Source organism: Equus asinus, chromosome 7 (assembly GCF_041296235.1).
Source record: "Equus asinus isolate D_3611 breed Donkey chromosome 7, EquAss-T2T_v2, whole genome shotgun sequence".
NCBI classification, from domain to species: domain Eukaryota; kingdom Metazoa; phylum Chordata; class Mammalia; order Perissodactyla; family Equidae; genus Equus; species Equus asinus.
This window is the reverse complement of record NC_091796.1, coordinates 106839740-106866276: the sequence shown is the minus strand read 5'-3', so window position 1 is coordinate 106866276 and position 26537 is coordinate 106839740. Positions and strand designations below refer to the sequence as shown.

General features: G+C 44.1%; 2 protein-coding genes across 10 annotated transcripts in view; one reads left to right on the top strand and one right to left on the bottom strand.

Moving 5' to 3' along the window:
• TECPR2 (tectonin beta-propeller repeat containing 2) overlaps nucleotides 1–833 on the bottom strand; it is a 101700-nt gene extending 100867 nt beyond the window's left edge. For 7 of the 9 annotated variants that reach the window (XR_011504807.1, XR_011504808.1, XR_011504809.1 and 4 more), the window contains exon 1: nucleotides 693–833. The gene's annotated coding sequence lies outside the window, so the exon portion shown is untranslated. The remainder of the gene's footprint in view (nucleotides 1–692) is intronic. The other 2 variants (XM_070514347.1, XM_070514348.1) reach the window with 2 other exon arrangements.
• Nucleotides 833–17886, top strand: CINP (cyclin dependent kinase 2 interacting protein). The gene is made up of 5 exons (XM_014854524.3): nucleotides 833–952; nucleotides 5390–5558; nucleotides 8140–8269; nucleotides 16412–16541; nucleotides 17384–17886. The coding sequence occupies exons 1-5, from the start codon at nucleotides 946–948 to the stop codon at nucleotides 17584–17586; spliced, it is 639 nt and encodes a 212-aa protein (XP_014710010.1). The 5' UTR covers nucleotides 833–945; the 3' UTR covers nucleotides 17587–17886.
• The last annotated feature ends 8651 nt before the right edge of the window (nucleotides 17887–26537 follow it).

Below are 26537 nucleotides of genomic sequence, written 5' to 3'. Positions count from 1 at the left end.
AGCACAGTGAGATATCATTTGCCCAGAGCACACTGCTAAGAAGGGGCACCGCTGTGACTCGGGTTTGACTCCAGGGTACCCCATTCTTTAACCTGCACTAACTATCCTGCCTCCCAGGCCTTAAAACAGGACTGAGAGGAGTCGTTCATTTATCCATTTAAGGAACGCTTATTGAGCACCTACTGGGTACACGCCAAGGCCTGGTGCGAGGCACTGGTAGGCAGATGAAGGGACGAGGACCGAGAGGGTCGGGGGACAGAACAGAACGTCAATCATAAGACTACGGAGCTCGGAGCCACGGGGCCAGCGGCGGAAGGGATGCCAGGGTGCGGCAGAGGGAGGGAAGGAGCGGAACGGGAGGAGCGAGGGGTGCCGGGGTGCGGGACGGAGGGCCTGACGATGGTGCCGGCCGGACAGCGCAGCCCAGGCGGGGTGGGCGAGAACCGCTTCCCTCGGCGGACCGTCGGCTTCTGCCAGCCGACGAGCCCGGCGCTTCATGTGTGATGGCATTCAGCCTCGGCCACCCCGCGCGGGCGGGACGGGGGCCGGGAAAGGGGGCGAAGCGGGCAGGGCGACCCTGCGCGGCTGAAGCGAGGGAAAGGGGGCCCGGGGGAGGCGTGAGCGCCAGCTGGGAGGGGCGCGGGGCCGAGCGGCGGGGGCGGCGAGGCCTCCAGCAGCGTCGCCGGACTCACCTCCCGCAGCTGCCCCTCCGGACTCGTCGGCCCCGCCGGGCCGGGGGAGGCGGGGACGGACTCCGGGCCGCAGGGGCTGCCGGGAGCCCGTTCCCTGGGCAACCGGGCCGGCACCGCCGAGCGACGGCCGGCTCCGCCCGAGGATAGAGCGGCAGAGCCACAAGTGGCGGCGGGCGGGGCGGAAGTGACGTGCACGCTTCCGGCGGCTGTAGGCGGGGCTTCGGGACTCTTTCCCGGGATACCTGCGGACCGCATGGAAGGTGCGTGAGAAGGGCTAGTTTCCCCGGGCAGGGAGGGTGTGGATGTTACGGCTTGGACTGCAGGGTGGGCCAGAGACCCGGAGCTTTCGGGATCGAATGGGGTCCGTGCCTTAGCCCAGCCCAACCCGCTGGCCGCGCGCCGGCTCTGCGGTCGGCCCGGGTGTCAGTTTTGCGGAGCCTGTTTTTTCACGTGTACGAGATGTACGCAAAGGAGCGTCCGCAGATCCTGACGCTCAAATTGTAATTGTCTTGGAACACTTTCCCTGAACTCCCGTCAGTCAGTTACCGACCACAGAGCCTTCTGCTGGTACTGAAAGCTGTCATTCAGCCAGCGCTCACTATGTGCCAAGTCGTCTTCTAAGTACTCTACATAGATTAGCGCATTGGAGCCTCACAGCGACCCCGTGAAGTAATGTCAACAGAAGGGGACCCGAGGCTCAGAGGGATTAAGTAAAGTAGCCACTATCCTTTACCTCACTCTGCCCTTTCCTGTGACTGATTACTGGTCTGTCTTTCCCTACTGGCCTTGGAGTTTCTTGAAGTCAGAACTGTGTTTTTGGTTCCTAAATATGTGGTGGGAATGGGACAGACAGACGATGAATCAGATGTGGTCCTCGCCCTGAAGGAGCCCCTACTGGAGGAGAGAAAGCTTTGGAAGATTTTAGTACCAGTGGTAAGAGCTGTTTCTCCATTTAACACATTTTATTCAGCACCTGCTATGTTCCGAGGTTATGAGAGGAAACAAGACATAGTCCCTACTCTGGTGGAACTTGCAGTCTAGCAGGGAATATAGATGTTAAACAAGCGAATACACCACACTGGTGAGTGTCTTGATACCTGACGTATAGGGTATTCCAGATATGTAGTGCAGTGAGGCCTAACTCAACCTGGGGGATACGGGAAGACTTCTTTATGGAAGTGACTTTCTAAAAACCTAATCAGATCATCTCACTTCTTCCCTACTCAAAGCTCACTGATCACTTTCCATTGACTTGGAATAAATCCAAACTTCTTATCTTGGCCCATAAGGTTCTAGTTGCCTGCCTCCTCACCTACTACTCACCCTCTCTCCATTTTATTCTAGCCACACTGGCCTTTTTCTTTTTTTCAAAATCACCAAGCTCATTCTCACATTAGGGCCCATGCTGTTGAGGTCTCATCATTCAAGTCTCAGCCTAAATGACACCTTATCAGGGGTTCACTCTGTTAAAAAAAATTCAACTGAGTAAATTGGAAGACCTAATCAGCTTAATTAAATGGATAGCATCTCATCTGGCAAGCAGAGAGATACTCCAAGAGGGTTGCACAACATAAAAGGCTTTTATAGTCAGGAGGGTGAGACAAGGAAAAGAAGTCATCAGCAAGGAAAAAATGAAAGTTCATTGGAGGAAAGTAAAAGTTCAGGAGAGGAGGGCTTCTCGTTGTCTGAGCTGTAGCGTTTTCCACTGGCTGGGCTTGTTGCTGGGCAAGAAAGAAATCTTCCTTTCTCTTGCTGGAGTAGTAAAGTAGTTGCACTTCCTGTTTGGGAGTGCAAGGTATGACTCTTCCTGTTGGGGTCTTTAACTGTCCTAATTAACTGACTCTGTAATTGATTTCCTGTTTTGGGTAGTTGACAGGAGTGGTGGGGAGTGAGAGCTCCCTCTGCAGGCCTTCCTGACTCTGATTTTAGTTGAGGGTTTTTACAATTAATTTTCACAACTCTAACACAAGATCCTGTTTTATTTTCTATTTGGCACTTATCATAATCTGAACTGATCATGAATATCTAATTGTCTATTATACACCTTCTCTCCAGAAAGTAAATTCCATGGAAATGGTCCTGCTCTGTCTTGTTCAATCACTTAATCCCCCGTGCCTGGCATATGGTAGGCACTGAGCTAATATTGGTTAGTTGTATAAGTAAAGAATGAATGAAAAATCAAGATGATATTTAAAAACAGAGCCCTGAAAAGTTACTAGGAGTTACCCAGGTGAGTGGGGACACACACTGACAGGAAATGTATACCAGGTCAAAGGCAGAACTTGTACAGAGCCAGCACTGAGGCATAGAGAGCAAGTGGAGACATGATGGGCAGGACTTAGGTAACAGAAGCTGTGGTATTATGGTTTATAATAAGAAATAAATATTTGGTCTTCATCCCTGTTCCTGGCACATAGCTCCTAAATATGCTTGGGATTTCCTAAGCAAGGAGAGCAATCAAGGTCTTTTGTTATGTTAATGAGGTGATTTTTAGAAAGCCCCTAGGTAACCCAAGGATGGGGACTGGTCACCAGAGGAACCAACCTTGTGATTAGAGAGTTGAAACTTTGAGCCCCACCCACCCCTACCCCCACCTCCTGGAAGGGGAGAGGAGCTGGAGGTTGAATCAGTGGCCTATGATTTAGTCAATCATGCCTAAGTAGTGAAGCCTCCATAAAAAAACGAAAAAGCAAAAGGACAGGGTTCGGAGAGCTGCCAGGTGAACAGGTGGAGATCCCAGGAGAGTGGTGCGCTCAGAGGGCGTGGAAGTTCCGCGCCCTTTCCCCACGCCTTGCCCTATGCATCTCTTCATCTGGCTATTCCTGAGTTATATCCTTTTATAATAAACCAGTAATCTCGTAAGTAAAATGTTTCCTGAGTTCTGTGAGCTGTTCTAGCAAATTACTCAAACTCAACGGAGGAGGTCTTTGGAACCTCTGATCTATAGCCGGTCAGTCAGAAACACAGGTGACAACCTGGACTTGAGATTGGCATCTGAAGTGGGGGTGTGGGGGGGGGCACTCTTGTGGGACTGAGCCCTTAACCTGTGGGATCTGATGCTATCTCCAGGTACATAGTGTCAGAATTGAGTTTATTGCTTGATGGTGGTGGGAAAAACACACATTGGAGAAGCCCTTGTGATGACAGATACTATGTTGGATCTGTAGGGGAGGACAAACTATGCCTCTACCCTCTTGGTCCTTCTGGCTGGTCTGAGAATTAAAGTGACATGAGACAGAATAACAGGAGAAAACCAAACACATTTAATAACATGTGTACATGGGGAAAAAAACAGGAAAACTGAGTAACTCGCCAAAATGGCCAAAGCTACCACCTTAAATACCATCTTCAGCTAAAGATAAGGGAGGATGTTGGGGGTAGTGGTTTGGGACTTCAAAGGGGAGGAAGGCAATTCACATGGAGATGGAAAAGCAAATGTTTGGTAAACAAATGTTGACATGCTTTGCAAAGACAATGAGACATGGGGAAGACTTTGATTAAATGGGCTTTGCGAGGTTCCTCCCAGTCTACCATTGTGCTTATCCATGGTGATAGCTCCTTCCTGAAACAGGCCTTTTATCTTAAATTCTTTGAGGCAGTCACGGGGAATGTCAAATTTTTGTTTTCTGAGTCTTGTTTTTAAAAATAAGCCAGAGACGTATTTTGGGGTGGCCAATTCTGATCCCCCACAGATACTTGCAATGTGCCAGGCCCTCACAGCTTTACATACATTATCTAATCTCCACATCAACTCTATCAAGTAGATGTATTTTATCCCCATTTTACAGGTGAGAACATTGAGGCTCGGGGAGGTTAACTGATTTTCCCAAGATCCCACAGCTGGCAGTGGCAGAGCTGGGATTCAAACCCAGTCAGTACGGTCTTCAGAGTCTAAACTCTTAACGATACCACAATTGTGCCTCCTGGATTTCTTAAGGGGCCTCTCACAGAATTTGGACTTTATCCCATGAGCCATGAGAAACCTCTGAAAGTTCTAAGTAGAGAAGGAGAGAGGACACAGGAGGACTGGGGAGCCCAAACAGCCGAAATGGCTTTCAGTGTTCGGGAGCCAGCTTCCTACAGGAGCTGGGATCGGGTGGGTCTTGGAGCACAGGCAGCACTGGCGCAGGGCAGGAAAGAGCTTTCCTGCAGAGGCCTGCAAGGGACTCAACTTTTCAAGAGCTGCCAATAGATCATTTCAGCTGCAGATTGAGGGGGCTTCAGAGTGGGGGTGAGACAGTGTTGAGGCAGAGAGAGAGGGAGCCAGATCCTGTTGGAGTTTGGGCTTCCTCCTGCAGTTAAGCAGGGCCGTGGCAGTGTGGAGAACCACAAGGCTCTGAACAAATGTAAGGTATCGAAATGCCCGAGACTAGACAGTGGGGTATTACGGCATGGAAGTGGAGTGTTTTAGCAGAAAGTGACAGCTTTACCTTATTTCCAACCTTTGAATGTGATCATAGTGCTTAAGGTAAAAACTTTGTGGAGCCCTTAAGCTGGAAAAGGACTCAGCCATCTCTGGTGAGTCTTAAACTGTAAAAACAATTCTGTTATGTCTCATTCCAGGAACTTCCATCCAGACTGCTTAGTTTCCATGACATTTATTTGTCCAGTTGATGTAGTAACTGGGATGGTTCTATTATTGAAAGTTGTAAGATCATAAATTTTGTAATAATTATGTTTCTTTTACTCCCTATCAGCAAAGACTCTTGGAAGCATGATACCCAGAAAACCTGTCTTATCTGTGAGTGCAAGAAAAATTAAGGACAATGCAGCTGATTGGCATAATTTAATCCTGAAATGGGAAACCCTCAATGATGCAGGTTTTGCTACAGCAAATAATATTGCCAACCTGAAAATCAGTTTATTGTAAGTACATGTAGAGTTCCTCATGCTCTGAGCTCTTCGCCCTTAAGGGTCAGGCAGAAGTTTCCTGGGAGACTTGTAGGGTGGGAAGGGTCATCTCTATTTGTCAACATGGATAAATTAAATGAAAAAATATTAAGCAAAAAAGCAAGTGGTCAAATGATTTATACAAGTATGAACTGTACCTGTACATTTTAAATACAAAATTATTCTACATATTGTTCATGGTTACATCTGTATATAAAATTATAAAAATGAGGGCTGGCCCCGTGGCCTAGTGGTTAAGTTCAATGCGCTCTTCTCTGGAAGCCCAAGTTCGCAGGTTCGGATCCCGGGCACGGACCTACACCACTCATCAACTATGCTTGGGTGGCAACCCACGTATAAAATAGAGGAAGATTGGCACAGATGTTAGCTCAGGGCTAATCTTCCTCAGCAAAAAAAAAAAAAGAAGAAGAAGAAGTAATAGATTGGAAGGATATAGGCTCAATTCATGATACTGGTATCTTCTAAGAATGAGTATTGGGGTGGTCAGTGGGACTTCATCTTCTAAGGTTGCATTTTATTTCTGTGATATTGGGTTTTATAATAAGAAATATATATTTGGTCTTTGTCCCTGTTCCTGGCACACAGCTCTTAAAACCCTTATAATTTCCTGATCCATAAGAGCAATTGGAGAATCTTTTGTTATAATATTTGGTCTTTTGTCTGACAGTTCCTGAAATAGCTCCAGAGTGATAAAGGTGAAAGCCCCTTCCAACCACACCTGAGTTTACCTTAATGAGGTGACTTTTGGAAAACCCCTAAGGATGGAGGCTGGTTGCCAAGGGAACCAACCAGAAGATTAGGAGTTGGAACTCTCAGTGCCATGCCCTCACCCCCTTTACCTCTCAGGGAGGTGGGAGGGGCTGAAGGTTGAATTAATCCCCAGTGGCCAGTGATTTAATCAGTCATGCCCACATAATGAAGTCTCCATAAAAACCCAAAAGGATGGGGCTTGGAGAGCTTCCAGGTTGGTAAACAAGAGCACATCCCTGTGTCAGCAGGGTGCTGCACCCCGAGCTCACGGGGCCAGAAGCTCCTGTGTTTGGACCCCTCTGGATCTTGCCCTATGTACCTCTTCATCTGGCTGTTCTTCTCGATCCTTTATTGTAAACCTGTAGACTAATAAGTAAACCAAGTTCTTTGATACCTTCAATTTCCTGAGTTCTGTGAGCTGCTCTAGCAAATTAATTGATCCCCGGGAGGGCTTATGGGAACCTCTGATTTATAGCACAGGTGACATCCTGGACTTGTGACTGCACTATAAGTGGAGGGGAGGGCAAGCCTGTAGGACTGAGCTCTGAACCTGTGGGATCTGATGCTGTCACCAGGCAGATGGTGTCAGAATTGAGTTAAATTGTAGGATGCCCAGCTGGTATCTGGAGAACCAGAATTGTTTGATGTGGAGAAACCCAGTGCCCCCAAGTGTCAGAGTGAAGCCAAGTATTGAGAATAGAGAACTTTGTTTTTTCTTAGCAATTTGTTTGTTTGTTTTTTAAAGATTGGCACCTGAGCTAACAACTGTGGCCAATCGTTTTTTTCTTTTTTTTTTTCCTGCTTTATCTCCCCAAATCCCCCGGGTACATAGTTGTATATCTTAGTTGCAGGTCCCTCTAGTTGCGGCATATGGGACGCCGCCTCAACATGGCCTGACGAGCAGTGCCATGTCCACGTCCAGGATCCAAACCAGCGAAACCCTGGGCCGCTGCAGCGGAGCACGAAAACTTAACCACTCGGCCACAGGGCCGGGCCCCCATGCAATTTGTTTTTTAAAGACAAAGGAATTATGAAAAAAACTGTTATTTGCTGATTCCGATTAGAAGATTTATTTTATTATTCTGTGTACTTTCCTATATATATTACATGTTATATATATATATATGATTTTCATTTCTCCAAGTTATAATTATATATATGTGTATCTTTGTCTACAGTCCAGAGTCTAGAGTATTACCTTCCTGGCCTGTCCCCTGGCTCTGGCCAGCCCCCTGGCTCTGGCCAGCCTGCTTCCATGTGAAATTCCCTCACATACCTCAGGTGCTTTGGTCCTCCACTGCCTTTTCTGGTGGAATTCTGCCCAGCAACTTCCATCAAAAAGCTCTTATCCTTACTGCATAGTATGCTCACTGATCCTTCCTATTCTATTTTCATGTTTAATTTTTCTTTAAGTGTTGATTGTGACCCCACTAGATTTATTTCATGCCCCACAGGTTGCAGCCTGCAGTTTACAAAACACATTCCTATTCCTAGATTGTGAACTCTGGGAAACTGATCCATGTCTCGTTCATCTTTGTAAGCCCTGTGCTATACGCCAAGGATGCCACAGGGCTGAATTTATTCCAGTGCAAAATTGAGGAACTGAGGGACATATTCATTGTATGTGTAAATAATAAGTAAACATATGTTATAATGAGATAAAACAATGCCTCCACAAAATATCTGACATAATTATGTGGATAATGAGTTTTCTAGGGTTCATCGTCACGAAATGAGGTAAGCTTACAGAGTGTATTTTGTTCTCATTATTTTCCATTTCGTCCAGGAGTAAAGACAAGATAGAGTTAGAGAACAGCAGCCTGGCTTCCAATGACAATGCAGAAAAGATGCACCCGGAGTACAGTAAGGAGCTGGAGATGCTGTGTGAGGGGCTGCAGGCCAGCTTAGATGGTTTGGTAAGATCCACAGATCAGCCACCTGTGCTCACGGTCACTGAATCCCAGGGCTGTGTTTGGGCTTGCTTGGGCACGGCAGCATTCGACTCTAGGCAGTGCTCTCCTCCACACACGCTGGTTTTCCCTCCTCAGCCTCCCTGCTGGCCTCTCTTGCTCTTCCTGCCCCACAGGTCTAGGTGTTCTCCAAGATGCTGTCCTAGACCTTTGTTCTTTTTGTCCTGTGTGTTGTCCGGGGCAATTTCACCCACTTTCAGGGCTCCACAAAATAAATATTTTAGGCTTTGTGGGCCCTACAGACTCTCTTCTCACTGCTCAGCTCTGCTGGGGAGCCCTAAAGCAGCCAGAGACAGTACATTGGTGAATGGGCGTGGCTGTGTTCTAGTAAAACTTTATTTATGGACACTGAAATTTGAGTTACAAATGTGTCACAAAATATCCTTCTTTGTTTGATTTTTTTCCCAACCATTTGAAAATGTAAAACCCATTCTTAGCTCTCAGGCTGCACATAAATAGGCTAAGGGCCGATTTGGTCCGTGGGCCCTGATCTAGCGTGTAAGACACTCTTCTGAGACTATTGATTGCACTGAATTTCAGTATCCACCATACTGGCCACCAAATGTGCATATAACCCCTCATCTCTTTGCCAGGCACAGGAATAAGGTTTTGTACATATTTGAACTTGGATAACTAAAGCTTACCCACAAACATATAAAATCTTTCTATTTTAACCTTTTTTGATGAGAATGTTTCTAATGCTTTACATGCTTCCTTGCCTTTTTAAACAGAATATGTCAAATATAATTGTATTTCTTCAAGATACCACTTATTCAAATTTAGGATTCTACCTATTATAAGGCAGGCTATAGATGTTCAGGAAAGAAACACTCCTCTTTTAAATATCACATCAATTGTGAGATACGTAATGGTTTCAGAAGCATTGAAATGAGAAAATAAATGGTGCATTGAGGACATTGTGCTTTAGCCTTTTCTTTATGACTGAAATGTAGCACTGTCCTCTGGATATTGTGATGTTTATGAGACTTTGTCTCCTCTAAATAAACGATTGGGTTTTTGTAATTGGCCTGTCCATTTTGTGATTCTGCCTTCCCCTTTGTCTTGGGGTTCTGCTATGATAAGAAACACTTGCCCCGGGGGCTGGCCCCGTGGCCGAGTGGTTAAGTTCGCGCGCTCCGCTGCAGGCGGCCCAGTGTTTCGTTGGTTCGAATCCTGGGCGCGGACATGGCACTGCTCATCAGACCACGCTGAGGCAGCGTCCCACATGCCACAACTAGAAGGACCCACAACGAAGAATATACAACTATGTACCGGGGGGCTTTGGGGAGAAAAAGGAAAAAATTAAAAAAAAAAAAAAAGAAACACTTGCCCCACTGCCCAACTCTCTCCTCCTTGTACTCAAGCCGGTAACGAGGCGGGCGGGTGTCCAGTGACTTTGTCTTAAGCCTGCTCACAGGAAGCGGGAGGATAAAGCATGTGCACTTTGTGGTATCTATTTTCTTTGTTTTATGTTCATATTCATGGCTATGTCTCCAGTGGGTTCTGGACATAGGACTTCTGGACCAGTGCGGATTAACATAGGCAGAATAGTCGATTGAAATTTCCATAGTAATAAGCTATTGAAAACTGGCCACTTGTATTGGTTTTGTTTGTTTGTTCCCAAATTAAGCCATTTGATTATGGCAAGTATTTTTATTTGGACAAGAAAGCAGGTGCACGTATTGTTCCTGAAAGAGAAGAAACTGGGTGGCTAAGTTCCTGTATTGAAATAAGTTAAACAGCCACAAAACTAAAGCCACACAGCTTGGTGGTCAGTTACCCTCAACTGCTGATTGCCTCCTCGTTTGTTGTTTGATGTGTTACAGCTCCCACCAGAACCTCTTCATCCTTGACCTGCTGTGTTCCTTCCTGGTGAAAAACATTGCACAGAATCCCAAAATTGTATTCGAATGAGAAACACTTGACACATATTAATTTGACCTTTTAAAATGCAAAAAACCCTGGAAAGGATTTTGTTTTTAAACGCCACGTGGCTTTTTTTAGATCACACATTCTCATTTATAGCTCTGTACATACACATACCACATTAGGAAAGTGTTTAAATGGGGAGGCCGTGGGGGGGAGGAGGTGTGACTTCGATTTCAGGCATGTCAGCAGTGATCAGTCAGTTGGTTTTGCTTGTGTGCCCTTCATTCTCCCCATCCTTGAGTGGTCAGTCGTTGGTTTTCCTTGTGCGTCCTTCATTCTCCCCATCCTTGAGGAGCAGTCAGTGGTTTTGCTTGTGCATCCTTCATCCTCCCCATCCTTGAGTGATCAGTCAGTGGTTTTGCTTGTGCATCCTTCATTCTCCCCATCCTTGAGTGGTCAGTCAGTGGTTTTCCTTGTGCGTCCTTCATTCTCCCCATCCTTGAGGAGCAGTCAGTGGTTTTGCTTGTGCATCCTTCATCCTCCCCATCCTTGAGTAGCAGTCAGTGGTTTTGCTTGTGCATCCTTCATCCTCCCCATCCTTGAGTGGTCAGTCAGTGGTTTTCCTTGTGCGTCCTTCATTCTCCCCATCCTTGAGGAGCAGTCAGTGGTTTTGCTTGTGCATCCTTCATCCTCCCCATCCTTGAGTAGCAGTCAGTGGTTTTGCTTGTGCATCCTTCATCCTCCCCATCCTTGAGTGGTCAGTCAGTGGTTTTCCTTGTGTGTCCTTCATTCTCCCCATCCTTGAGGAGCAGTCAGTGGTTTTGCTTGTGCATCCTTCATCCTCCCCATCCTTGAGTGATCAGTCAGTGGTTTTGCTTGTGCATCCTTCATTCTCCCCATCCTTGAGTGGTCAGTCAGTGGTTTTCCTTGTGCGTCCTTCATTCTCCCCATCCTTGAGGAGCAGTCAGTGGTTTTGCTTGTGCATCCTTCATCCTCCCCATCCTTGAGTGATCAGTCAGTGGTTTTGCTTGTGCATCCTTCATCCTCCCCATCCTTGAGTGGTCAGTCAGTGGTTTTCCTTGTGTGTCCTTCATTCTCCCCATCCTTGAGGAGCAGTCAGTGGTTTTGCTTGTGCATCCTTCATCCTCCCCATCCTTGAGTGATCAGTCAGTGGTTTTGCTTGTGCATCCTTCATCCTCCCCATCCTTGAGTGATCAGTCAGTGGTTTTGCTTGTGCGTCCTTCATCCTCCCCATCCTTCAGTAGCAGTCAGTGGTTCTGCTTGTGCGCCCTTCATTCTCCCCATCCTTGAGTGGTCAGTCCTTGGTTCTGCTTGTGTGCCCTTCATTCTCCCCCTCCTTGAGTGGTCAGTCGTTGGTTCTGCTTGTGCGTCCTTCATTCTCCCCATCCTTGAGTGGTCAGTCGTTGGTTTTGCTCGTGCATCCTTCATTCTCCCCATCCTTGAGTGGTCAGTCGTTGGTTCTGCTTGTGCGCCCTTCATCCTCCCCATCCTTGAGTAGCAGTTGTTGGTTTTGCTTGTGTGCCCTTCATCCTCCCCATCCTTGAGTAGCAGTCGTTGGTTTTGCTTGTGCGCCCTTCATCCTCCCCATCCTTGAGTAGCAGTCAGTGGTTTTGCTTGTGCGCCCTTCATCCTCCCCATCCTTGAGTGGTCAGTCAGTGGTTCTGCTTGTGCGTCCTTCATTCTCCCCATCCTTGAGTAGCAGTCAGTGGTTCTGCTTGTGCGTCCTTCATCCTCCCCATCCTTGAGTAGCAGTTGTTGGTTTTGCTTGTGTGTCCTTCATCCTCCCCATCCTTGAGTAGCAGTCAGGGGTTTTGCTTGTGCGCCCTTCATTCTCCCCATCCTTGAGTAGCAGTCAGTGGTTTTGCTCGTGCGCCCTTCATTCTCCCCATCCTTGAGTAGCAGTCAGTGGTTTTGCTCGTGCGCCCTTCATTCTCCCCATCCTTGAGTAGCAGTCAGTGGTTTTGCTCGTGCGCCCTTCATTCTCCCCATCCTTGAGTAGCAGTCAGTGGTTTTGCTTGTGCGCCCTTCATTCTCCCCATCCTTGAGTGGTCAGTCAGTGGTTCTGCTTGTGCGCCCTTCATTCTCCCCATCCTTGAGTAGCAGTCAGTGGTTTTGCTCGTGCGCCCTTCATTCTCCCCATCCTTGAGTAGCAGTCAGTGGTTTTGCTCGTGTGTCCTTCATTCTCCCCATCCTTGAGTAGCAGTCAGTGGTTTTGCTCGTGCGCCCTTCATTCTCCCCATCCTTGAGTAGCAGTCAGTGGTTCTGCTTGTGCACCCTTCATTCTCCCCATCCTTGAGTAGCAGTCAGTGGTTCTGCTTGTGCGCCTTTCATCCTCCCCATCCTTGAGTAGCAGTCAGGTACCACAGGCCTCCTTCCTCAGCCCGCCTGACCCACGCTGAGAAGGGACAGCCTGGGAGGACATCAGGAGGTAGAGTCAAGGTCCAGAAAACCCAGCCAGCAGGCTCAATGGACTGAACAGTAGCGGATGAAACATGGGACACCTGCCCTTGGTCCCTGTAGCCCACAGCACAGGTCCAGGGGGAGGGGGGTGTGGCCTGGCAGGCCAGTTGAAAGTGGCCGCTGGGTTTTGGTGGCTGCACGCTCATCGGGAGCTGAGTTCCCAAGATCACAGCCTAGGCTGTGTCCTTGAGAGCCGAGGGAATGATGGGCCCACCCATCATCATGGACAGACAGTGTGGGCACATAAGAGGGGCTGAGGGAGGCAGGCCGTGTCAGAGAGAATTAGAGGAACTGGGGTTTTAGCCCGGATAAGGGGAACCAGTAGACGAAAAGCTGCCATCATGGCCAAAAGGCTGTCCTGAGAAAAGAAACCAGTATGCTGGTTTTATGAAGCCTCAGAGCGGAGAGGGGAGACCCCTGGAGCCCACAGAAGCTTTAGCTCCCACCTGAGAACTATGTGATAACAGAAGTCCTGTCCAGAGCTGGAATGGGCTGCCCAGGGGGTGGGGTGTCACATCGTTGGAAATGTGCCTCCAAAAGCCTGGATGATCACTTGGTGGATTTATTACAAAGATTGTTGAGGAATTAATTCCTGGGTGGAACTAGATGAGTGTTCAAACATTTCATCCACTCTCATACCTGCCTCACAATTTGTATCTTATCCTATACTCATTTGTTTACTCAAGATTTTTCTGTAGAATAATTAAAACCACACTATAAAAATGTTAGCTGAATACTGCTTCCCTGTGAAAGTCTCTGAGCCTGGGGTTTACTCCCTCTTTCCTAAAAAGGGAAGTATTATGTCTAAAAAAAGCAAGTATTATGAGATGGAGAGGCATACTGATAACCAGAAGAATTGGGAGATAACAAATGAGGCATGAAGCAGTGTGTCCCCCTGTGGTTCAAGGTTATTAATACCACGGCCCAGTGCCACCTAACCATCCTCCCAGTGCATCCCACACTTTGGGAAAGGGTGGGCCACATGGTCTCTATGGTCTCCCCAACTCATAGGTTCCTGCTCCAGTGAATTTATTCTACATGTTTTTTAAAATACCAATTTATTTTTTAGGACAGTTTTAGATGTACAGAAAGGTTAAGCAGATAGTACGGAGAGTCCCCATAACCCTTTCCCCGCCCCACACCGGGTTTCATCCATTAGTATGGCACCTGCTGTTACAATTGCTGGACCAATGCTGATACATAGTTTTTTAACTCCAGGCTGTAGTTTATTCAGATTTCTTTTCTTTTTCCCTAATGTCCTCTTTCTTTCCCAGGAGCCTATCAAGGACAGCACAGTAAATTTAGTGTCATGTCTTCTTAGGCTTTTCTTGGCTATGACAGTTTCTCAGACTTTCCTTGTTTTTCATAATGTTGAGTTTTGAGGAGGACTGGTCAGGTATTTTGTAATTGGATTCATTCAGCTGGGATTCATCTGATGTTTTTCTCATGATTTGACTCGGGTTGTGCATTTTTTGGAGGCAGACCACAGAGGTGAGGTGCTATTCTCATCACATCATACCGAGGGTGTCTACCATAAACATGTTGATCGCTGTGGATGTTGACCTTAATCTCCTGGCTGAGGTGTGTTTGTCAGGTTTCTCCACTGTAAAGTGACTCTTTTCCCTTCTTTCTACACTGTCTTCAGAAGGAAGTCACTGTGTGCAGCCCACACTTAAAGAGTAGGAAGTTATGCCCCACCTCCTTGAGGGCGGAGCATCTACATAAATTATTTGGAGTACCACATAGGAGACTTCTTTCTTCTCCCCCATCTATTAATTATTCAATCATTTATTTGTCTTTTCTCCCCTATTAACTATTCAGTCATTTATTTCTAGCAGTATGGACTCATGGTTATTTGTTTTGTATTTTGGGTTATAATCCAGTACTGCTTTATTTTGTCCCTCAAATTGTTCCTGCTTTGGCCATTAGGAGTTCAGTGGGCTTCCATGTCCTTTTGACATGTTCCCATCATTGTAAGTTTTAGGTTTTGGTTTTTTGAATACTTCCTAACTTTCTGGCATTATAAGATGTTCTAGGCTCATCTTGTGAATTTCCTGCCTCAGTGCTAGAATCAGCCATCTTTCCAGGGATCCCTGGCTCCTTTTACCAGAGAAGGGTATTAGAAACCAACATCTGAATGCTAGCTGTCAGGCACCAAAGTTCTATGCTCCAGTGAATTTATTCTATTTTAAAGTGGTTTTGAAATAAGTTCTCATTGTATGCTCAAAACCAAGAGTTAATGTTATAAGGATATTAATATGATTTTTCCTATGTTCCTCCAGCTTTTAGAGAGAATGGTTTCCCAGACTTTGCTTTAAATGTCTTGAATGAATTTGACCTTGGTGGAGGTTTAAGGCACCCCTTTCCCTAAGCAGTGTGGTCTATTAGCTGTGGGAACAGAAGTACCTGTGTGGAGCTGTGAGTGTGGGCCGCTGTTCATGCACTGTCCAGGGCTGCACACGTGAGCATAACTTTAGTCTCTTTATTGATGACCGAGCTCCAGAATTGAGTGAGGCACCTCTGGCCTAGCATTTTCTTGCTCTCCGGATCTTTACAAGCTTTTCTTAGAATTAGGTGGCCCCAGGGAGCTGCTGTGTGATGCAGAGGAGAGAGCATAGGACTGAGTGTCAAGAGACTTGGAGTCAGAATGCGTGGTCTCAAGTCCTGGCCTCATCTTCCCCTAGCTCAGTGACCTGGAGAATTCCCAGCTGTGATACAGAAGGAGTAATCCTACCTCTGGGGTTGGGCCAAGGGAAACATCGAACCTAGAAAGATTTGGAAAAGGAGTATAGTCCTTTACAAATTAATGTTAGCTAAATTTAGTGCATGCACTTCAAACATAATTGGAGGATGAAGGACCAAGTGCAAAGAATTAAGATTTTGACGATTTATCTGTCTTTTCTTATTTCTCCATGTACATAAAGTTAACTATACTTGGGAGTTAGAAATGTGGTCTTTGAAGACCTATGCTACTCAAATCTGAAATCTTAGTTACTTCACCCATTTATTTTATTTAACAAACCATTATATAGCTCCAACTAGGTGCTTCAAAAAAAACTCAGTCCTCCTAACCACCCTGTGAAAGTAGGCACTTTGTCAGCCCCGTCTGTGCTGGCCTGTCATGCAGTGGGGATGGTTTTAGTATCCACCGCAAAGGCCGTGCAGATGCTGCAGTTACCCAGCTTTGTATGGAGCTTGGAGGACTCTGAGGCCCTGTCGATGTCAAGGTCTCATCGTTTTCCTTCCTTTGTGAAGTGTGTAGGGCTCCCTTTCATTATTACCATTTCGTTATTACCAAAACAGGAACCAGAGCCTGAGAGGCTTCAGTAAACTCAAGGCAGTTAATAAAAGAGTCAGAAATGAGCTCATTTAATGCCCTTTCTCCTCTTGCATTCCATAAAAACAGGAGTCTATCTTGCGATTCTTCCAGGTCATTGGTGTTAAAAAATTCGTGCTCTTTGGAAATCATAGGGAACTGCGGCTCAGCAAGCCTTCTCTTCTCCAGGACTGGACATCTGGAGTCCATCACTGAAGTCATCCAAGTTAATGAAATCATAGCAACTGTCTGCCTCCAGCTCCCTGGAAGTTTACTGCACATGGAGTTAATAGTGTCAAGTTATTGGACTTTTCGTCTCGACAGACTCATACTTCTTAGCTCTGAAATCTTATAGTTGTTGAATCTGAGACTAGAGTAGATTTCAAATAATATGCTCATATTCCAAATTAATATCTTTTCAGACCAAAATACAGGGGAAAATGGAAAAGCTGTCTTCAACTACCAAGGGAATTTGTGAACTAGAAAATTACCATTATGGGGAGGAGACAAAACGGCCCCTCCTGTTTCACACATGGCCCACAGCCCATTTTTGTAAGTAGTTTTTTCTGCATTGATTTTCAAGGGTAGATTATGAGAGCACTTGAGATCATTTAGATCTGGTACTCTAAGAAGCTGACAGGCTTTGAAATTCAATTCAAGAGGATCCATTGGGAGGGAAGGAGATGGGGGCATCTTAAAATGAGCATTTCTTCTTGGCTTTAATCACCTAATAATCAGCAAGGAATATGAAATGTAATTAGAGACTCATGAAGCAAGTTGACATTATTAGCCCTTTAAAACCAATGGGTAGAATGAGTTCTACCTCCTGTGAAGGCAGAAACCTTTTTTTTTTTTTTGGAAGAAAGGTGGGGTTTTTGCTTTTTGTTTTGTTTTAATTTAAAAAAAAAACTGAGGTCACTTCAGCTTTAGCCAAGCCCATGGAAGAAGACTACCAGGAAAATGGAATCCATTACTTAAATAAGCTCTATGAGATAAGGGTTATTTTTAGTTTTATTAGTTCAAAAGAAGGGCTAAGCTATTTGATGTTGATTTATGACGTCACTTTTAAATAAGGGAGAAAAGGGTAAAATCACCTAATGAAATGTGTTTACTGAAATATTTCAGTTTGAGGTGAATCTACTATCTATAATCATTGCAGGTACTTAAGAGTTGAGTAGAAAAGATTATAGCTACTTTCTAATTTCGTGACACCATGTTATTTCATTCTACTAATCTCCACCAGCTCGAGTGATGAATACCCATGTGGCCTTTCTGCCTCAGTGCTGTTGCTAATTCTGGTTTTTAACAAGGACCTTTTCAAAGTGGCAGGTCACCCCCAGTCAAGAGTACTTCCTTGAATTACTGCTATTAGAGGAGACTTAAATTTATTTCAGATGAGGTTTCCCGCAAGCTCTCTGACATGTACTGGAAGGAACTCCTCCTGAAGCGCACCATCGTTGAAGAGCTGGCACACACTGTGGACCACGACCTCACCCTGAGCTACCTGTCAATGTGGCTGCACCAGCCCTACGTGGAGAGTGACAGCAAGCTGCTTCTGGAAAGCATGCTGCTCGAAACAGGGCACCGAGCACTGTGACTGCCCAACATGGCTTTGTGCATGAGCCTCCAGGCTCTGTACCACTGGCTTCTGTAGCTCCCAAGGTGGACAGTCTTTCAGGTAGGATCCAGTGCTGTACCCCAGGATTATACCCTGTGTTCTGGCGTGGCCACCCACTGACCTTCTTAGAGTCTTCCAGACTGGATCATTTCATCAGCTCCCTGCAGCCTCCCCAGACACATTACTGCTGTGTGCCATCCACCACTCAGCATCATTGGCACCTACTGTGAGTCTGTCCCCCATGAAGACTTCTGCTGGAAATAAATGAATTCATCAGAATGACTAAGTGATCTTGTTTCTGTAAATTAGGTATATTTTACACATATTACATTTGTGTAGAAAATCCCTGGTTTCATATTTTTACTTTATGTCTACCTGTATTCTTTTAATTATTATGAGACTATATTAGTTTTGTAATTACAGCTAATGTTTAAAATACCATAGAGTTAACTGAGTAAAGATTGGCATCATGGAAGTGAAAACTACCTACAGAAAAACTGCCTCTAGGGGCCAGTGCCGTGGCCGAGTGGTTAATTTCGTGTGCTCCGCTTCGGCAGCCCAGGGTTTCCCCAGTTCAGACCCTGGGCGTGGACATGGCACTGCTCATCAAGCCATGGTGAGGTGACATCCCACATGCCACAACTAGAAGGACCCACAACTAAAAACAATATACAACTATGTACTGGGGGGCTTTGGGGAGAAAAAGGAAAAATAAAATCTATAAAAAAAAAAAGAAAAAAATTGCTTCTGTTTGCATACTGAGGATGTGACAGGCCAAATGAAGTATCATCCCTGTCATTCTACTAGCGTAAATCCTATAGTTTGGCAATATTTGCAACCAAATATTGGGGAGATCAATTCTGCCCTTGCTCCCCAGAATCAAAATCTAAGAAACTGCATGCTCTGTGATACGGGATGCAGCCTCATGAAACTGAAGTTCCAGTGTCCCAGGAGCAAGTGCTTCCCAGGGAAAGAAAGAAACTATTCCCAAAATAAAAGACTTATACATGACAGGGATGTATTTTGAGAGAATGTTAGGATATTTCACTGTGCAAGTTGACACCAAAAGCATTTAAAAGCAACATTTCTTAGAATTTCTCTTTACTCTGCCCTTGCAGTTTTTATTAAAATCTAACCATCATAAAAGTAGCCCATCAAAACTAGGAGGCAGAGCAAAATGGCGGGGTGAGCTGACCCGGGACTCTCTCCTCTCCAAAGTACAACAAAGGACTGAAAAAAGAAAACAAAAAACCTGAATTTCAGCTAATGAACCTAATGCCAGGACTCAGAGACCTACAGTATCAAAAGACAGAAGACGGAGCCCCTACTGCCTGCCTCCGAGGAGCTGGAATGGCATAAGAGAGAACATCGCTCCATCCCTTAGAAACCGGGATCACCACGTGGGTCCAGCAAGGAGTAGGGGCCGCATGACCAGGGGATTGTCTAGGACTCCCGCTGCCGGTTCACTGGAAACCCGCTGACAGGGGAAAGCTTCCGTGCATGGGGACTCCATAAACGCAGGGCCCCGGGAGACCAGAGAAGAGAACTGATTGAATCCAGATCGGTGTGCAAAAGAAACCGCCACCACCTGCCCCGGCAAAGTACACTGGGTGCCGCCATCTTGCCCGAAGGCGGAGAGCTCAGAAATGCGTGGCTCTTGACCCTCATCTAGTGGCGACAGGCTGTAACTGCAACCAAATTCTACCACCATGCGAAAAAACCACTCCTCTACCATCCACAAATTAATAAAAACCCCAGACCAGAAGGAAAACAATAAAAACATAGAATTAAGTCCTGAGGACTTGGAATTAGGTAAACTAAATGAAAACTAGTTGAGCAGCTATAATCAAAAAACTCAATGAGGTAGAGAGAAAGATAGAGAAATAAGCCAAGTTCTGGAGTTACTTCACAAAAGAGACTGAAATTATAAAGAAGAATCAAACAGAATTACTAGAGATGAAAAACACAATGGACCAGATAAAACAGAATATAGATTCCCTGAATGCCCGGGTAGACTCCATAGAAGAGCAAATTAGCATAATTGAAGATAGACAGGCTGAATGGCTCCAGACAGAGGAAGAAAGAGAACTAAGGATTAAAAGGAATGCGGAGTGTATTAGAGAGACAGCAGATTCAATGAGGAGAAAGAATTTAAGGATCATAGGAATTCCTGAGAACATAGAAAAGGAAAATGGAGCAGAAAGTGTGCTTAATGAAATTATAGAAGAGAACTTCCCAAATCTAGGGATTGAGGGAGAAATGTGTGTAGAGGAAGCTTTCAGATCTCCTAGATTTGTCAATGTAAAAAGACCTACTGCAAGGCATATAGTAGTACAAATGGCAAAAAGGAATGACAAAGAAAGAATACTCAGGGCTGCACGACAAAAGAGAATTACCTACAAAGGAGCCCCTATCAGACTTTCAGTGGATTTCTCTACAGAAACCTTACAAGCTAGGAGAGAATGGAGAGACATATTCAAAGCTTTAAAAGATAAAAATCTTCACCCAAGAATACTCTATCCAGCAAGAATATCCTTCAGCTATGAGGGAGAAATTAAATCTTTTCCAGACAAACAAAAGTTAAGGGAATTTGTAACCAAAAGTCCTCCACTACAAGAAATCCTCAAGGCTCTCATACTTGAAAAAAGAAAAAAGGGAGAAAGGGGTCACAAACCACAGAGTAGGGAGACAGATAAATAGAACCAGAATAGGATAGCAAATATTCAACTATAGCATTAGGATAAAGGTAAGGAAACTACCAAAGCAAAGGCGATCTTATCACTCTAACTACAAACTCATAACACAAGTTGGAACAAGAAATGACAATAATAATTTAGGAGGGGAAGAGCAAAGGGACTAAATTAGTCTAGGCCAAGTAAGTAAGAGACCACCAGAGAATAGACTATATTATTCACAAGATTCTAAATACAAACTTCAGGGTAGACACTAAAGTAAACAACAGAACAGAGACACAAAACATAAATAAGCAAAAATCTAAGAAACCCAGCATAAGAAATTGCAGTATCAAATGGGTAGGATAAAGCACACAGGAAGAGAAAAGCAGGAAAGCCAGATAATGAGCAACAGATTGACAGCTTTAAGTCCACATGCATCAGTAATCACTCTCAGTGTAAACGGATTGAACTCTCCAATAAAAAGACACAGAGTGGCAAAATGGATTAAAGAACAAGATCCAACAATTTGTTGCCTCCAGGAAACACACCTCAGCCCCAAGGACAAACACAGGCTCAGAGTGAAGGGGTGGAGGACAATACTTCAAGCTAATAGCAAGGGAAAAAAAGCAGGTGTTGCAATTCTTATATCAGACAAAGTGGATTTCAAAATAAGACAGGTAAAGAAAGACACAGAGGGACAATATATAATGATCAAAGTGACACTTCATCAAGAAGAAATAATGCTTCTAAATATCTATGCACCCAACACAGGAGCACCAAGGTTCATAAAGCAACTATTAACAGACCTAAAGGAAGATGTTAAAAACAACACAATAATAGTAGGGGACCTCAACACCCCACTCACATCAATGGACAGATCATCCAGAAAAAAATAAAGAAATAGTGGAGCAAAACGAAAAACTAAAACAATTGGACTTAACAGACATATATAGATCACTTCATCCTAAAAAAGCAGAATACACATTCTTCTCAAGTGCACATGGAACATTCTCAAGGATAGACCATATGTTGGGAAACAAGGCAAGCCTCTACCAATTTAAAAAAATTGAAATAATAACAAGCATCTTCTCTGATCATAATGCTATAAGGCTAGAAATTACAAGAAAAAAGCTGAGAAAGGCACAAAGATGTAGAGACTAAACAATACACTACTGAACAAGCAATGGATCACTGAAGAAATTAAAGAAGAAATAAAAAAATACCTGGAAACTAATGAAATTGATAACATGCCATACCAACTCATATGGGATACAGCAAAAGCTGTATTAAGAGGAAAATTCATCGCAATACAGGCACATCTTAACAAACAAGAAAAATCCCAAATAAGGAATCTTAAACTACACCTAACTGAACTAGAGAAAGAAGAACAAATGAAGCCCAAAGTCAGCAGAAGGAGAGAAATAATAAAAATCAGAGCAGAAATAAATACTATTGAAACGAAAAAGGCAGTAGAAAGGATCAATGAGACAAAGAGCTGGTTCTTTGAGAAGATAAATAAAATTGACAAACCCCTAGCCAGACTTACAAAGAAAAAAAGGGAGAAAGCTCAAATAAACAAAATCAGAAATGAAAGAGGAGAAATAACAACAGACTCTGCAGAAATACAATGGATTATAGGAGAATACTACGAAAAACTCTATGCCAACAAAATGGATAACCTAGAGGAAATGGATAAATTCTTGGACTCCTAAAATCTCCCAAAGCTCACTCAAGAAGAAGCAGACAATTTGAACAGACCAATCACAAGGAAAGAGATTGAAACAGCAATCAAAAACATCCCAAAGAATAAAACCCCAGGACCAGATGGCTTCCCTGGGGAATTCTACCGAACTTTGAGAGAGGATTTAATACCTATCCTTTTCAAGCTATTCCAAAAAATTAGGGAAGGTGGAACACTTCCTAACACATTCTATGAGGCCAACATCACACTGATATCAAAGCCAGACAAGGATGCCACAAAAAAAGAGAACTACAGGCCAATATCACTGATGAACATAGATGCAAAAATTCTAAACAAAATTTTGGCCACCAGAATTCAGCAATTCATCAAAAGGATCATACATCATGATCAAGTGGGATTCATACCAGGGACACAGGGATGGTTCAACATCCGCAAATCAATCAACGTGATACACCACATCAACAAACTGAGGAATAAAAACCACATGCTCATCTCAATAGATGCAGAGAAAGCATTTGACAAGATCCAGCAGCGATTTATGATAAAAACTCTGAACAAAATGGGCATAGAAGGGAACTCCCTCAACATAATAAAGGCCATACACGACAAACCCATAGCCAACATCATACTCAATGGACAAAAACTGAGTGCCATCCCCCTGAAAACAGGAACGAGACAAGGATGCCCTCTATCACCACTCTTATTTAACATAGTACTGGAGGTCCTGGCCAGAGCAAACAGGCAAGATAAAGGAATAAAAGGAATCCAAATAGGGAGGGAAGAAGTGAAACTCTCGCTGTTTGCAGACGACATGATCTTATATATAGAAAACCCCAAAGAATCCATTGGAAAACTGTTAGAAGTAATCAAAAACTACAGCAAAGTTGCAGGGTATAAAATCAATTTGCATAAATCAGTAGCATTTCTATATTCTAACAATGAACCAACAGAAAAAGAACTCAAGAACACAATACCATTCACAATCGCAACAAAAAGAATAAAATACCTCGGGGTAAATTTAACTAAGGAAGTGAAGGACCTATATAATGAAAATTGCAAGGCCTTTCTGAAAGAATTGGATGACAACATAAGGAGATGGAAAGACATTCCATGTACATGGATTGGAAGAATAAACATAGTTAAAATGTCCGTTCTACCTAAAGCAATCTACAGATTCAACGCTATCCCAATCAGAATCCCAATGACATTCTTTACAGAATTAGAACAAAGAATTCTAAAATTCATATGGGGCAACAAAAGACCCCGAATTTCTAAAGCAATCCTGAGAAAAAAGAACAAAACGGGAGGCATCACAAGCCCTGACTTCAAAACTTACTACAAAGCTACAGTAATCAGAACAGCATGGTACTGGTATAAAAACAGGTGCACAGATCAATGGAACAGAATTGAAAGGCCAGAAATAAAACCACACTTCTATGGACGGCTTATCTTCGACAAAGGAGCTGAGTGCATACAATGGAGAAAAGAAAGTCTTTTCAACAAATGGTGCTGCGAAAACTGGAAAGCCATATGTAAAAGAATGAAAATTGACCATTCTTTTTCACCATTCACCAAAATAAACTCAAAATGGATCCAAGACCTAAAGGTGAGACTTGAAACCATAAGGCTTCTAGAAGAAAACATAGGCAGTACACTCTTTGACATCAGTATTAAAAGGACCTTTTCGGACACCATGTCTTCTCAGAGAAGGGAAACAATAGAAAGAATAAACAAATGGGACTTCATCAGACTAAAGAGCTTCTTCAAGGCAAATGAAAACAGGATTGAAACCAAACAACAACCCACTAACTGGGAAAAAATATTTGCAAGTCATATATCTGACAAAGGCTTAATATCCATAATATATAAAGAACTCTCACAACTCAACAACAAAAAATCAAACAACCTGATCCAAAAATGGGCTGGAGACATGAACAGACATTTCTCCAAAGAAGATATATGGATGCCCAATAGGCACATGAAAAGATGCTCAGCATCGCTGATCATCAGGGAAATGCAAATCAAAACTACACTAAGATATCACCTTACACCCATTAGAATGACAAAAATGTCTAAATCTAATAGTAACAAATGTTGGAGAGGTTGTGGAGAGAATGGAACCCTCATACACTGCTGGTGGGAATGCAAACTAGTGCAGCCATTATGGAAAACAGTATGGAGATTCCTCAAAAAATTAAAAATAGAACTACCATACGATCTAGCCATTCCACTACTGGGTATCTATCCAAAGAGCTTGAAGTCAGCAATTCCAAAAGTCCTATGCACCCCAATGTTCATTGCAGCATTATTTACAATAGCCAAGACATGGAACCAACCTAAGTGCCCATCAACAGATGAATGGATAAAGAAGTTGTGGTATATATATACAATGGAATACTACTCAGCTGCAAAACAGAACAAAATCATCCCTTTTGCAATAACATGGATGAACCTTGAGGGAATTATGTTAAGTGAAATAAGCCAGTTAGAGAAGGATAATCTCTGTATGACTCCACTCATATGAGGAATTTAAAAATGTGGACAAAGAGAACAGATTAGTGGCTACCAGGGGAAAGGTGGGGTGGGGGGTGGGCACAAAGGATGAAATGGTGCACCTACAACACGAATGACAAACATTAATGTACAGCTGAAATCACACAAGATTGTAACCTATCATTAACTCAATAAAAAAAAAAAAAAAAGTAGCCCATCAGATGTCTTGTAGTCTGGGAACTGCCTGGTTAGCACTTGGCAGAAATGGTGTCCTGCTACGTGCTCCCCTGCTCGTTTAGGAAGCAGACTGTTGCCATGAGCTGCAGATGGGCAGGACAGAGCCCCAGGGGCAGGAGGTCCATTGGCAGGCAATTTTGTGTTGGGGGGCGGGGGTACGAAAAGAATAAATGCTCTTCAGGGGAGACACTGAAGGATTTCTAGGCCTTTCCAGGATATTTCATGTGTGCTGGATGCCTCATCCCCTGGACACCCACGTTGCCCAGGAGAACTAATGGAAAGATCAATACTGCTAAGGACAAATGGAAGAAAAAGAGGTAAGTCATGAACAAGTTACCCAGTGGCACTAGCCCAGAGATCCCTCATAGAATGGAAGATGTATCAAATTAATGGAAGAGATCTCTTCCACTCTATCTGGAATTTAGGTATTTCTAAATTTCTACCTAGGAACAATGAAGCCATCAGAGAACCAATATCGGATTTCTAAACAGTCGACTGATCACACAATTATCTCCTCTGCCTCCAAAATTCTTGCCAAATAGAAAAGGAATATAAAAAGGTAGACATCCACAAAAACAAAGAGAAGGGGATTGGGGAACGGTTTTGCAATGAATGCACAATTGGTACATTTAATTAAAACTAAAATATCTTTCTGTAACTCCAGGAAACACTAAAGCTCATACAAAAGCACGAAAGTAATCACTACGCACCACACACAGCTCAGCTGGGAACGGTATTTGCTTGTCATAAAAAATGTGACCCGGCAGTTATCAGCCATTCATGCTGATCACCAAATATTGCTATACATCAAGAAATGACAGTGTAAGCTTGTTATTTAGTGATGTCGACTGAAACACCAAGAGAGACCGCTAAAAGACCTAAAGGTGGTTACGTCAAGAAGAGGATGGGGAGAAAAGAAATGGTAATTATGTGATGTGATGGAGGGTTAGCTAGTCACAGGGCAACTATAGTAAGTGTATCAAATCAGCACAAAAGACGAAGTGAGGGGCTGCTTTCTTTTTTAAACAATAAGTCTTAGAGAACTGGCATTTTACACGCACGTGTAATTCTGTTAAGAATAAAAACCAAATAGCAAAAAAAGAAAGAGAACTGCTAAGCAAATGAAAAAAACCAAGGCAGTTATCTCCAGGAAAAACAAAAGCTTACAAGAAAGAACATGTCATCACAGTACGCCACAAGGCTCAGCAATGACAATCTTTATGCTTTGGTGTAAGCACTGAGCACGGACTTAATACCAACTCCCGAGGGAAGGACACTAAAGTGGGGAGCCATGTCCCCATGTCGCACAATGGTTGGCCCATGGACAACATCTAATATGAAGAAGTCAAGAAAGTAGTGAGAGAGACATGATTCAGACACGTAGAGGTAAACAACTAAAAAGAAAGTAACCGCCTCAGCTGAGGGGAGCTGAGGGCTGGGGCTAGGCCTGCTATGGCTCATCAGAGGCCCTTCAGCAGCGTTAGACATTCTTAACTATGTGCATATTATTCCCTGGGTGAAAATAAAAATTTATCTTAAAATGTGGGCCTCAGAGGGCATTAAAGACCACCTCTCCCATGGCCTGTCTCTTCCCGTTCAGCTCTCCGCACTCCTGAGATCACTGGGGAGGCGGAAAAGGATGAAACTGGTGCCTCAGGAGCCTGACCAGGGATGCAGCTGTGGGGCCCCTTGTGCCTTCCAGGGAACACAGAAACAACGGAGTTTTCTTCCATCACATGTAGTAGTAATTAACGATGGTTGAACATGGACTAAGCACCAGGAATGGCAAAAAATGCTGCAAGCACATGTCCTCGTTGAAGGCC